Raw genomic sequence first — 14,830 nt, forward strand, 5'->3', positions numbered from 1 at the left:
GAGATCCTAAGACCTCTAGTGAGTGGAACACAACTTCTGCCAGGAGTCTCGTTCGAACACCAGATATCTGGGTACCTGCCCTGCAAGAAGAGAGCTTGCCTGCAGAGAATACTCTGCCCACTGAAACTAAGGAGAGTGCTACCCTCCAGGTCTGCTTATAGAGGCTAACAGAGTCACCTGAAGAACAAGCTCTTAACAGTGACAACTAAAACAGCTAGCTTCAGAGATTACCAGATGGCAAAAGGCAAACGTAAGAATCCTACTAACAGAAATCAAGACCACTCACCATCATCAGAATGCAGCACTCCCACCCCACCTAGTCCTGGGCACCCCAACACAACCGAAAATCTAGACACAGATTTAAAAACATTTCTCATGATGATGATAGAGGACATCAAGAAGGACTTTCATAAGTCATTTAAAGAATTACAGGAGAGCACTGCTAAAGAGTTACAGGCCCTTAAAGAAAAGCAGGAAAACACAGCCAAACAGGTAGAAATCATTAAAGAAAAACAGGAAAACACATCCAAACAGGTGATGGAAATGAACAAAACCATACTAGAACTAAAAGGGGAAGTAGACACAATAAAGAAAACCCAAAGCGAGGCAACGCTGGAGATAGAAACCCTAGGAAAGAGATCTGGAACCATAGATGCGAGCATCAGCAACAGAATACAAGAAATGGAAGAGAGAATCTCAGGTGCAGAAGATTCCATAGAGAACATCGACACAACAGTCAAAGAAAATACAAAATGCAAAAGGATCCTAACTCAAAACATCCAGGTAATCCAGGACACAATGAGAAGACCAAACCTACGGATAATAGGAATTGATGAGAATGAAGATTTTCAACCTAAAGGGCCAGCTAATATCTTCAACAAAATAATAGAAGAAAACTTCCCAAACATAAAAAAAGAGATGCCCATGATCATACAAGAAGCCTACAGAACTCCAAATAGACTGGACCAGAAAAGAAATTCCTCCCGACACATAATAATCAGAACAACAAATGCACTAAATAAAGATAGAATATTAAAAGCAGTAAGGGAGAAAGGTCAAGTAACATATAAAGGAAGGCCTATCAGAATTACACCAGACTTTTCACCAGAGACTATGAAAGCCAGAAGAGCCTGGACAGATGTTATACAGACACTAAGAGAACACAAATGCCAGCCCAGGCTAATATACCCGGCCAAACTCTCAATTACCATAGATGGAGAAACCAAAGTATTCCACGACAAATCCAAATTCACACAATATCTTTCCATGAATCCAGCCCTTCAAAGGATAATAACAGAAAAGAAGCAATACAAGGACGGAAATCACGCCCTAGAACAAGCAAGAAAGTAATCCCTCAACAAACCAAAAAGAAGACAGCCACAAGAACAGAATGCCAACTCTAACAACAAAAAAATAAAAGGAAGCAACAATTACTTTTCCTTAATATCTCTTAATATCAATGGACTCAATTCCCCAATAAAAAGACATAGACTAACAGACTGGCTACACAAACAGGACCCAACATTCTGCTGCTTACAGGAAACCCATCTCAGGGAAAAAGACAGACACTACCTCAGAGTGAAAGGCTGGAAAACAATTTTCCAAGCAAATGGACTGAAGAAACAAGCTGGAGTAGCCATTTTAATATCGGATAAAATCGACTTCCAACCCAAAGTTATCAAAAAAGACAAGGAGGGACACTTCATACTCATCAAAGGTAAAATCCTCCAAGAGGAACTCTCCATTCTGAATATCTACGCACCAAATGCAAGGGCAGCCACATTCATTAGAGACACTTTAGTAAAGCTCAAAGCATACATTGCACCTCACACAATAATAGTGGGAGACTTCAACACACCACTTTCTTCAATGGACAGATCGTGGAAACAGAAACTAAACAGGGACACAGTGAAACTAACAGAAGTTATGAAACAAATGGACCTGACAGATATCTACAGAACATTTTATCCTAAAACAAAAGGATATACCTTCTTCTCAGCACCTCACGGGACCTTCTCCAAAATTGACCATATAATTGGTCACAAAACAGGCCTCAATAGATACAAAAATATTGAAATTGTCCCATGTATCCTATCAGACCACCATGGCCTAAGACTGATCTTCAATAACAACATAAATAATGGAAAGCCAACATTCACGTGGAAACTGAATAACACTCTTCTCAATGATACCTTGGTCAAGGAAGGAATAAAGAAAGAAATTAAAGACTTTTTAGAGTTTAATGAAAATGAAGCCACAACGTACCCAAACCTATGGGACACAATGAAAGCATTTCTAAGAGGGAAACTCATAGCTCTGAGTGCCTCCAAGAAGAAACGGGAGACAGCACATACTAGCAGCTTGACAACACATCTAAAAGCCCTAGAAAAAAAGGAAGCAAATTCACCCAAGAGGAGTAGACGGCAGGAAATAATCAAACTCAGGGGTGAAATCAACCAAGTGGAAACAAGAAGAACTATTCAAAGAATTAACCAAACGAGGAGTTGGTTCTTTGAGAAAATCAACAAGATAGATAAACCCTTAGCTAGACTCACTAAAGGGCATAGGGACAAAATCCTAATTAACAAAATCAGAAATGAAAAGGGAGACATAACAACAGATCCTGAAGAAATCCAAAACACCATCAGATCCTTCTACAAAAGGCTATACTCAACAAAACTGGAAAACCTGGACGAAATGGACAAATTTCTGGACAGATACCAGGTACCAAAGTTGAATCAGGATCAAGTTGACCATCTAAACAGTCCCATATCACCTAAAGAAATAGAAGCAGTTATTAATAGTCTCCCAACCAAAAAAAGCCCAGGACCAGATGGGTTTAGTGCAGAGTTCTATCAGACCTTCAAAGAAGATCTAATTCCAGTTCTGCACAAACTATTTCACAAAATAGAAGTAGAAGGTACTCTACCCAACTCATTTTATGAAGCCACTATTACTCTGATACCTAAACCACAGAAAGACCCAACAAAGATAGAGAACTTCAGACCAATTTCTCTTATGAATATCGATGCAAAAATCCTCAATAAAATTCTCGCTAACCGAATCCAAGAACACATTAAAGCAATCATCCATCCTGACCAAGTAGGTTTTATTCCAGGGATGCAGGGATGGTTTAATATACGAAAATCCATCAATGTAATCCATTATATAAACAAACTCAAAGACAAAATCCACATGATCATCTCGTTAGATGCAGAAAAAGCATTTGACAAGATCCAACACCCATTCATGATAAAAGTTTTGGAAAGATCAGGAATTCAAGGCCCATACCTAAACATGATAAAAGCAATCTACAGCAAACCAGTAGCCAACATCAAAGTAAATGGAGAGAAGCTGGAAGCAATCCCACTAAAATCAGGGACTAGACAAGGCTGCCCACTTTCTCCCTACCTTTTCAACATAGTACTTGAAGCAGAGCAATTCGACAACAAAAGGAGATCAAGGGGATACAAATTGGAAAAGAGGAAGTCAAAATATCACTTTTTGCAGATGATATGATAGTATATATAAGTGACCCTAAAAATTCTACCAGAGAACTCCTAAACCTGATAAACAGCTTCGGTGAAGTAGCTGGATATAAAATAAACTCAAACAAGTCAATGGCCTTTCTCTATACAAAGAATAAACAGGCTGAGAAAGAAATTAGGGAAACAACACCCTTCTCAATAGTCACAAATAATATAAAATATCTCGGCGTGACTCTAACTAAGGAAGTGAAAGATCTGTATGATAAAAACTTCAAATCTCTGAAGAAAGAAATTAAGGAAGATCTCAGAAGATGGAAAGATCTCCCATGCTCATGGATTGGCAGGATCAACATTGTAAAAATGGCTATCTTGCCAAAAGCAATCTACAGATTCAATGCAATCCCCATCAAAATTCCAACTCAATTCTTCAACGAATAGGAAGGAGCAATTTGCAAATTCGTCTGGAATAACAAAAAACCTAGGATAGCAAAAAGTCTTCTCAAGGATAAAAGAACTACTGGCGGAATCACCATGCCAGACCTAAAGCTTTACTACAGAGCAATTGTGATAAAAACTGCATGGTACTGGTATAGAGACAGACAAGTAGACCAATGGAATAGAATTGAAGACCCAGAAATGAACCCACACACCTATGGTCACTTGATCTTCGACAAGGGAGCTAAAACCATCCAGTGGAAGAAAGACAGCATTTTCAACAATTGGTGCTGGCACAACTGGTTGTTATCGTGTAGAAGAATGCGAATCGATCCATACTTATCTCCTTGTACTAAGGTCAAATCTAAGTGGATCAAGGAACTTCACATAAAACCAGAGACACTGAAACTTATAGAGGAGAAAGTGGGGAAAAGCCTTGAAGATATGGGCACAGGGGAAAAATTCCTGAACAGAACAGCAATGGCTTGTGCTGTAAGATCGAGAATTGACAAATGGGACCTAATGAAACTCCAAAGTTTCTGCAAGGCAAAAGACACCGTCAATAAGACAAAAAGACCACCAACAGATTGGGAAAGGATCTTTACCTATCCTAAATCAGATAGGGGACTAATATCCAACATATATAAAGAACTCAAGAAGGTGGACTTCAGAAAATCAAATAACCCCATTAAAAAATGGGGCTCAGAACTGAACAAAGAATTCTCACCTGAGGAATACCAAATGGCAGAGAAGCACCTGAAAAAATGTTCAACATCCTTAATCATCAGGGAAATGAATATCAAAACAACCCTGAGATTCCACCTCACACCAGTCAGAATGGCTAAGATCAAAAATTCAGGTGACAGCAGATGCTGGCGTGGATGTGGAGAAAGAGGAACACTCCTCCATTGTTGGTGGGATTGCAGGCTTGTACAACCACTCTGGAAATCAGTCTGGCGGTTCCTCAGAAAATTGGACATAGTACTACCGGAGGATCCAGCAATACCTCTCCTGGGCATATATCCAGAAGATGCCCCAACTGGTAAGAAGGACACATGCTCCACTATGTTCATAGCAGCCTTATTTATAATAGCCAGAAGCTGGAAAGAACCCAGATGCCCCTCAACAGAGGAATGGATACAGAAAATGTGGTACATCTACACAATGGAGTACTACTCAGCTATTAAAAAGAATGAATTTATGAAATTCCTAGCCAAATGGATGGACCTGGAGGGCATCATCCTGAGTGAGGTAACACATTCACAAAGAAACTCACACAATATGTACTCATTGATAAGTGGATATTAGCCCCAAACCTAGGATACCCAAGATATAAGATACAATTTGCTAAACACATGAAACTCAAGAAGAATGAAGACTGTAGTGTGGACACTATGCCCCTCCTTAGATTTGGGAACAAAACACCCATGGAAGGAGTTACAGAGACAAAGTTTGGAGCTGAGATGAAAGGATGGACCATGTAGAGACTGCCATATCCAGGGATCCACCCCATAATCAGCATCCAAACGCTGACACCATTGCATACACTAGCAAGATTTTATTGAAAGGACCCAGATGTAGCTGTCTCTTGTGAGACTATGCCGGGGCCTAGCAAACACAGAAGTGGATGCTCACAGTCAGCTAATGGATGGATCATAGAGCTCCCAATGGAGGAGCTAGAGAAAGTAGCCAAGGAGCTAAAGGGATCTGCAACCCTATAGGTGGAACAACATTATGAACTAACCAGTACCCCGGAGCTCTTGACTCTAGCTGCATATATATCAAAAGATGGCCTAGTCGGCCATCACTGGAAAGAGGCCCATTGGACTTGCAAACTTTATATGCCCCAGTACAGGGGAACACCAGGGCCAAAAAGGGGGAGTGGGTGGGCAGGGGAGTGGGGGTGGGTGGATATGGGGGACTTTTGGTATAGCATTGGAAATGTAAATGAGCTAAATACCTAATAAAAAATGGAAAAAAAACAATAAAGACAAGAACATGCGACAGAAAACACACAGATAGAATAGAAATTACAAGGTCTTCTTTTTTGGTTTTTAACTTCGTTTTTGTCTGACATATGTTCCTTCCTTTTCCTATTTGGCATAATTTAAGAGTCTCGGTGCTGAAGTCCTGGGCCACAGTGTTTTGCACCCTCAGCTGAACTTGGCCAGAACTCCAACAGTCAAACACTACAACATCCAGGAGGCAGAGGAGGGCTGTGTGCTCAGGAGTAGCTTAGACTACACTTGTGTCAAAAGTAAACATTAAGGAAACATACTTGCCTTAACACAGAAGTGACTACAGTTATACACTGATAGTACATTTCTAAAATATTCATAAACTCTGGCTCAAAAAGGTTTCTTGCTATCTAAATGAGAGCAATAGAGTTGCATGTCAAGACTCACGCTAAAGAATGTAAATTATAGCTGTGACCTGAATGATCTCATGGGAGGAAATGTTTACTTTTATTATTTTTTTAGTGGTTTCTAACATGAGCAGGTACTACTTCTGTAGCTGGAAAGTGATTCTGGTTTTAAGAACTAGAGTATATTAACTGCTTCACATAACAGGTTAGAAGTTAGTTTTAATTACCTTGTTTCAAGCTTAAATTCTGAAAGTTTAGCTCTGAGTTCCTCCTTACTCATCCGGTTGATACAACCGTTTGTCATTGCGATCTCTTTGTAAACCGGGTCACTGAAGTCACTGCCATTGGAGGAAATGAACTTCGATCCATCTGTCTCTTTGCCATCAAGTCTGCATCGCTGCTTTTTCTATGGAGTAAGGGAGAGAGGTGAGTTATAATCAGTGCAAATACAGTTTTAAAGATGTCAACGCCTCATGCTACACGCACAGTGAAAGGCTCCCCTTGGCGCCAGTGGAGGAGGACAGGAAGATGAAAAGATGGTTCCAGTATAATTGGCCTCGCTCTATTCTGAGTCATGAGGTTCCTCAGAGGCAATGAAGCTGAGTAAAAAGAGGACAGATATTAGCGTCGGAACCTTCGGGGCCTCAGCTGCTCATTTACTACAGCAGAGCCTTGGGCAATGCCCAGCCACTGCTCTGCAGTCTCCTCACCTACACACGTGTAATTGCCCCACATGTGTTTGGTAATGGTGAGCAGTAGTTAGTTAGCATTTATCCTAAGCATGAGACTGGTATACAGCAGGCTAACTACTAATAAACAGTGATTTTACTCATCATCACCAGACTATAAACACACCCTTTCACAAATAATATCCTAAACTCAGAAAAAGGGTGAGTAAGTGACTTCTACATCATTGTGCATGCATCAATCAGTGGCTTCCCGAGAACGTCTTAACCTAGTTTTATTTCACAAAGTTAACAGAACCTGTCCCAAGTAAAAGAAAGCAGATGTCAGTCTGGAACTTAAACTTCCTAGCACTTAAAACAAACAAATGCATTCTGTTTTAAAGTTCACAATTTAAGTCACTCATTATATCATTTATTCAAATTTACAGTGTTCCTTTTCTGTCACGTGACTCCATTCTATATTCCTCATAGGTAGACCTAAACCACAAATACAGTAATTTCTAAGGAATTTCTAAAGTTAACTAAATGTCTATATGCAATGTTACAAATACTAGTGATGTCTTCAGAACTGTCAAAAGTTTATTTACTGGCCAGAGAGATGGCTCAGTGGTTAAGAACACTGTCATTTTTCCAGAGGTCCTGAGTTCAACTCTCAGCAAACATATGATGTCTCCCAAGCATTACATGCCTGCTTCTGGCACGCAGGTATACATGCAGATAGAGTACTCATATGCATATTTAAAGAAGTGTGTACCACTATACTCAACTTGAAAAAGTTTATTTACTACTAATTTATAATGCGTATTTACTGGGTCATAATTTACTACATATCCCCAAGTAAACCTTACTAATTACAGAACAAGGAGGAGCCCACCCAGAGAAGCTGCAGTCCCTAGCCTAAGACTGACATCAAAGGATCAAGGATTACCTCCCGCTCTTAGCTTCCAACTGCAGCAAACTGACTAGCAGTGAACTGCTAGATGCTGTGCCAGAGAACTCGGAATTCTCACTGCTATTCTCTTTGAGAAAGGGACCAATAGTTTCACTGCATGAGTCGTTCATGAGGGGGAATAAGCTTGTCAAAAATACACATTAACTAAGCCAAGAAACTAGCTTTAGGCATATTTAAATTTCTCCTTGGACATGATCAGGATAACTTATATTTAAAGTTACAATGAATTTTAAGCTCTGTCGTTATTCGGGATACAAAACTGTCAACATTAACAGTTTAACCAAAATCAATGTCTTAGTTAACTTATACCAATTCTCTTTGAATAAATCCATTCTGATACACTTGAATTCTTATTTAAAATCTATAGCTTTGAAAATTTACCACACAAGCATACCTATTCTAGATAAATAAATGACCATTTCTATAAATATTTACTTCCGATGCCAAGGCTCAACTCCAGCCTTGATTTCTTGATATTGTGAAAACTGTTACCTCCCAAATTTCAAGTACACGACAAGTTTTCAAAAAAAAAAAAAAGTTTAAATAACCCAACAAAGGAACAGAAGGAAATTTACAACCCCACATGCACAACTATCTGCAAACATACACTTATTTTCTAAATTAATGCCCAAGATTAACACTAGCATCCACTATCTCTAGATTCACCTCTCACACCTCACATATAGGACTGGCTACAACATGGAAACACATAATCATTTTCATAGAGCCTTGACATTCTATAATCTGCATGTACCCAAATGAATATACACATGGTTTCCATTATAACAAACAAGACATCCCTTTACTCTTTACATTTCGGGAAAGGATCACGAACTTCATTAATTTGTCCTGAGTTCTATTTCCAGCAATCACATGATGTCTCACAAGCATCTATCTGATGCCTCTTCTGGCATGCAGGTGTACATGCAGATAGTACTCATACACATATTTTAAAAAGTGTGTTTGAAAAAGGGCCTTAGGGTGTGGAACTTAAGGATGGGTTTGCACACTTTCCTAAACCAAATATGAGTATCTCAAAATATTGCTGCTCTTTTTCTACTTCGAAGGTAGCTCTATCTTCATCTTTGAAACCCTTTGTAAAATGAACACAATCTGTTTGTTTCAAAGTGTCAGTTTTATAAAGTAACTAGGAAGCAACCACTTCTCAACACCCTGTTCTCACAATCTTGTAGTCAAAAACCATACGCTATTTACAAAAAAAAAAAAAGCTTTTGCACACTGAAACAAAAATGTCCAAACATTAAAACGCCATTCTTTCCTTCTACCAGTTTACACCAGCCACCAAAACTGGAGCTGGTGGAAATTTTACTAGCTAAATCTCAAAAACAACAACAACAAAAAACTTGAACAAAGTAGTTTCAAAAAAAAAAAAAAAATCCATCTGAACACAGATCCAGGCCTTCAAAGCATTCTATCTCAAAGTTTCAGGACTCTGAAAGACAATGAAGTATATTCAACTTCTCTTAGAAAACGCTCTGCAAATTAAAATTAGCTTTCGAACCGACTTAGATGATATTGTCAACAACGTATGTTAAAATGAAAGGGGCATCTTTCCAGAGAGGGCAGATGGAAGCGTCTTCAGCCTTCCAAAGTACCTACCAACAAAGGGAATAATCTGGAAAGATCCAGAGAAGCATGCTCCGGACAAGAGGAGCACAAGATCCTTACGTTACAAAACACTCCACGATAAAAGAACACAAGGAAGCCAGAGTGGACGAAGATGTGTATATGAACTGAGCAGAGGGGCAAACTGAAGAAGGCACGGAATGCGCAGCGCAACCTCGGCACAGACTGTCAAAAGGAAACTCTAGAGGCCTGATAGACAGCTTAACCATGAAGAACAAACTCTGCTCTTCCCCAAGACCCATACCTCCTTTCCTGGTCTTCAGAGGCACCTGCGCACACACACACATTTTAAAAAATAATATTTAAAAGGCTATTCTGGCTACTACACGAAGGTGTAAATGGAAAGAATAAAGGCATTGGGACGCCTCTATGGAATACCCACCTTCTGACATTTTGGTTTTTGAGCCTAGCCTTTCACACCCAAGCCATCTATCTCTCTACCCTGCCAATGAATGAATAACCTGGGTGTCAGTACTCAACTCCTCTTACGAAAAAGCGACAGAATTTAGCATCTCGCTCACAACCCGCGGCGCTAGCCAACACTAATTCATCAAGATGAAAAACAGAAGTCCGGGGATCATCTCCTGATCTTGCCCATGCCGTGAGGAAGTAGCAAATCACTTAGAAAGCCGGTCGTGGCAGGGTTCTGGGCGAGACAGTAGGGGACGGGGAAAGACCGGGGGAGGGTCCTCTCGGGAACAGATGCACCTCGGGGTGCAGAGGGCAGTGGGCCGTCTGGGGCTGGGAAGACACGGGCTGTCCGAGCACCCCGAAAGGCTTGCCGCCGCATCTGGCGGGGAGGGTGGGCGCTGGAGAGAACCCAGCCAATCAGCGCCACGGGGCTGATGGAACGGCAGTGCGCCCGCGCGCGCCGAATGTTTACGCGGAATTCTCACTCGGAACTTCCCGCCTGACCTCCTCCCTCTCGAGGCCGACGATGCTCGCCCCGACTAGGACGGAGCAGGGGAGCGAGCGAGGCCGCCCCGCACGCGCGCGCGAGCTCCCGACCTCACCTCCACGCTCAGCGGCCGGGACTCCTCACACTCCGGCCGCGGCGTCTTCTGCTGCGCCGCGTCGCCGCCACGCTCCCGGCCCCGCTCGTCCTCCATGCCGCCTCTCGCGGGCCGCGAGACGGCCGCGGACGCTCACTGTCGGTCCACCGAGACCCGCGGGAAGCCGCCTCGCTCTCTCCCTTGAAAAACTACCGCGCTTCACGTTCCCGCGGCGGCCGCCACACAAACTCCGCCGGACGCCTCCTACTTCCGGGAGCGTGTGGCGTTGTCACGCCGCGCAGGCGCAGTGGGCGGGTCCCCTCCTTTTTCTCCCCGCGCGCGCGCGGTAGGACGGCGGCGGGAGAGAGCCCGGGAGGCGAGCGATTTGGGGAAGTGGGCGTGGGTAGCCCGCAGGTTCGAAAATGGTGCTGCGCCGGTTGCCTGGGATGCGCGCGTGAAGCTGCCCTAATTAGTGTTTGCTGCAAGTTCTAAGGTCTTTCCTCCCAGTAACTCAAAATCTATTTACTTTTTTTCCCCCACTGTAGCAGAAGCTGCTTTGACAACGACCAGTGTAGTCTATGTATGCCCTTCTGCAGATGCGTTCCTAGGGTCTAGATTCCACAACGCTGAAATCTACAGGATTGCATCCTTTCCAATGCTGTTTGGCATTTGGGGACGTTTTTAAAAATCATTTTCATTCGTCTCCACCCCCCCCCCTTGTGTTTATGGGTGTTTTACCTGCGAGCATGTCTGCACCGCGTGTGTGCAGTACCCCAGGGAGGCTGAAGAGAGCGTTGTCCCTGGGATTGGAGTTAGAACCCAACATGGGAGTTGCCATGTGGGTGTTTTTGAGAGGCGAAGGAAGAAACTACCATTCCAACTTAAGTGTCTGGGCAAGATGAACTTTACTCTTTATCAAGCGGGTATGCTCGAAGAGTGAATACATACAAGTCAGGAAGTGTGTTTGGTGATTATTTTAACTTAGGGTGTGGCCTGTGTGTGTCTCTTCCTCCTGATTTGAGGTCCCGTTGTTTCACAGCCTGATTTGATTGGCTAGTCTGAAAAGAATTGGTGCACAGGAAGTGGAGGATGGGGAAAGGGGCCATTGGAATAAAGGAGCAGTTCTTTGAGTAAACAGTAGTTTTTCTGGATCTGAAGGATCGAAACATTTTCATTAAAAGTCTCACAAGGTGGAGGAAGATAAAAAGATTTCAATTCTTTGTCTTAAACCCAAGTTTTATAGTATCCATAGAAAAGACTTGTGGTGGTTTAAATATGCTTGGCCCAGGGAGTGGCACTATTAGTAGATGTGGCCTTGTTGGAGGAAGTCTGTCACTGTGGGCATGAGCTTTAAGACCCTCATTCATGCTGGCTGCCTGAAAGTCAGTCTTCTCCTGTTTGCATTTGGAGCAAGATGTTGAACTCTCAGCTTCTCCTGTACCATGCCTGCCTGGATGGTGCCATGCTCCCACTTTGATGATAATGGACTGAACCTCTGAACCTATAAGCCAGCCCCAATTAAACGCTATCCTTCTAAGAGTTGCCTTGGTCATGGTTAAACACTTGTCATAAGACAAGACTCTTACTTGGTATTTCTCACACACTGGCGATTGAACCGGGGTCTCTAAAAAGGCAGCCAGTGCATCTAACCATAAAAAGAAGAAAAATCACTTTTCCAGTCTCAAATTCTGCTTGCTTATTTTTAAAAATATTTTATGCTATTCCATGTATATGAGTATTTTGTCTACATGTGCATCTATGTACACTTCATGTATGTGAAGCGCCAACAGAAGCCAAAAGGTGTGAGACTCCCTGGGATTGGATTCGGATGTCAGCTGCCATGTGGGTGCAGGGAACTGAAACCCAGCCCTCTGTAAGAGTTCTGTGAAAAACGTCAATGACAGTAAGTCTTTCTCCTTTCCTATCTACATTTTGACTTCTGAGAAGAACATTAGAAATAGATTATATTTACCAAATAATTGATATTTGGACTTTTATTAAACTTTCTAACATTATCAAATATGGAATTAGATATCCAATATATCATATAAGAAAAATAAACCTTTCCCTTTTACAATTAGTTTTGCAGGATACATTGAATTTGAGGTTCCCCTAGCACACCTTTAGTGAATGCCTTTAAGAAACAAACACATGAGAGTCACGGAGTTGAGAAGACCCACTCAAAATTTGGGTCATGCCCTCTAATGGCAGCCTACATGAAAGGACCTGGAAAATGGAAGATTGTGCCCTTTGCTTGCTTGCCTGTCTATCTGTCCTGTCTATCTGTCCTGCTGCTGAGGCACTGTTTTCCTAGATGGGACTCCAACAAGACTGAAGACCAGCTGACATCCTAGTAGACTGAACTGCTACAGGAATCCTGACCTTTCATCAGCCATTGTTGGACATTTCAGACCATATCTGTAAACCACTCTAATCAATTCGTGTGTGTTGGTGTAACTTAACATAGTCAGTTTAAAGATTGTAGGCAGCAGCATCCCATGAGTTGGAGTCCTGGGCTTCGTAAAGTGGAGAAAGCAAGTGGAACACCAGAATTCATCTCTTTGCTTCCTTACGCCCAGTTCTCCCACTGCCATAGCTAGAACCATCTAGTACCACATCACTGACTACAGTATGTTATACCTCAAAACTCTTCCAAAATAAGCTGTTTATAAGAAACATCAAGTTATTTGGAAAATTGTAGGGTTTCTCCTGTTGCAAATTGTACACATGCGCATTAAAGTGAGCAAAGGGGTTACATCTTTAAATATCAACACAGAGAGGGCAGAGACAGGCAGATCCCTGTGAGTTCAGGGCCTACTCTGCTCTACATAGTGAGTTCCAGGCCAGCCAGGGTTTCATACTGACACCTTTCCTGAGAGAGAGAGAGAGAGAGAGAAAGAGAGAGAGAGAGAGAGAGAGAGAGAGAGAGAGAGAGAGAGAGAGAGAGAGAGCTGTTTGTGTCATTCGTTAGTGGTGTGTGTGTGTGTGTGTATCCTCTTGTATCCCTGCCTTGCTCCTTACCCACCTGTGGCAGGAGGGAGAGAGCCATCCCTGCCTCCTACTGGCTGCAGCACCCGAGAGCAGAACCCACGCTCCTGGGCAGCACAGTAGAGCTGCCCTGATGGTGCAGGCACAGGTGATCTGGCCCCAAGGACAGGCAGTCTGGAGAGCTGACCCTGCCCCTTGTTGGCTCCAGTGCTGGGTGAGTTAGCTGGGGCGGTGCTGGAGAGCTCACCCTGGTGGTGGGATGTGGAATATCTGCTAGGCTGACCAACTCAGCCACCTCCCAGGCCCAGATCCGGGGCTTTGAGTTGGCCAACCCTAAGATCTACCCCATCTGTGACCTGCTGGAAAGGGCCAGCCCTGCAGAACCAAAGCTGCAGGCTCTCCATGACGCAGGGCAACAACAGGATATCTGAGAGGAGGCCTGGTGAGGATCCAGTATTGATAGTGTAGCAGAAGCCAGAGGCCTCTAATCAGGCCAATGCCTCACTGCAATGAACATTGGCAAGTAAAGGCCTGTGGATACACATTCGGGGACACACTGACATATTACAGCTTCCACGACAAGATTTTTTTAAAATAATTTTTTATTCTATCTTTTCTTTTGTGGGGGAGGTTGTAAGGGCAAAGGGTAGATATGAATAAATGGGCAGATGAATAGGATTGGGGTGCATACTAAGAAATTCACAAAGAATGAATAATTTTTTTAAAAAAAGGAAAAGAAAGAAAGCAAGAAAAACCTGTATTGTATCGAAGTTGAACACAACTGGAGCTCAAGTAAAACTGATCAGAAAGTTCTTTAAGTGCCAGCAGAGGGCAGTCCACCCCAAACTTCTACTTTTGAAGTTTAGTAATCGGTTTTCCTAATTCAAAGTACTAACAGGCTTTCAGTCTGTTGAAAATTGATAAGCACACAGTCAGAGAAGATTTGCTTAGCATTCGAGGAGCTCTAGGTTCAATCTTCCATAACCCCCGCCAAAAGAACTATTAGTCAGGTTTGGCCAGTAGAAAATTTATATGGAAGTGTTCAAATGTTTTCAAAGGTTTATTACTTATTTTATATTCTTACATTAGATAGCAAATTAATTAATTTTACTATGTGTTGTGATGGATGCTGTTGTTTATGATTGGAATAAAATCTTTTCCTTATATTTTGGCACTCTTATTTTGCTGGGCAAGAGGCACACATAAAAATAGGATCGAATGTGGTTTTTTTTCCATTTTTTATTAGGTATTTAGCTCATTTACATTTCCAATGCTAT

At 42.3% G+C, this 14,830-nt stretch overlaps 1 protein-coding gene and 1 long non-coding RNA gene across 2 annotated transcripts in view; one reads left to right on the forward strand and one right to left on the reverse strand.

Moving 5' to 3' along the window:
- Eri1 (exoribonuclease 1) overlaps positions 1-10,848 on the reverse strand; it is a 30,269-nt gene extending 19,421 nt beyond the window's left edge. The window contains exons 1-2 of the mRNA NM_026067.3: positions 10,587-10,848; positions 6,516-6,694 (exon numbers count right to left, since the gene is read on the reverse strand). Coding sequence (NP_080343.4) covers positions 6,516-6,694; positions 10,587-10,682 — 275 coding nt within the window. The 5' untranslated portion in view covers positions 10,683-10,848. The remainder of the gene's footprint in view (positions 1-6,515; positions 6,695-10,586) is intronic.
- Gm51568 lies at positions 10,841-14,719 on the forward strand. The gene is made up of 2 exons (XR_003947532.1): positions 10,841-12,468; positions 12,647-14,719. It is a non-coding gene; the product is annotated as a predicted gene, 51568 (long non-coding RNA).
- Positions 14,720-14,830: the final 111 nt, after the last annotated feature.

The sequence above is a fragment of the Mus musculus genome, chromosome 8 (genome assembly GCF_000001635.26).
Source record: "Mus musculus strain C57BL/6J chromosome 8, GRCm38.p6 C57BL/6J".
NCBI classification, from domain to species: Eukaryota; Metazoa; Chordata; class Mammalia; order Rodentia; family Muridae; genus Mus; species Mus musculus.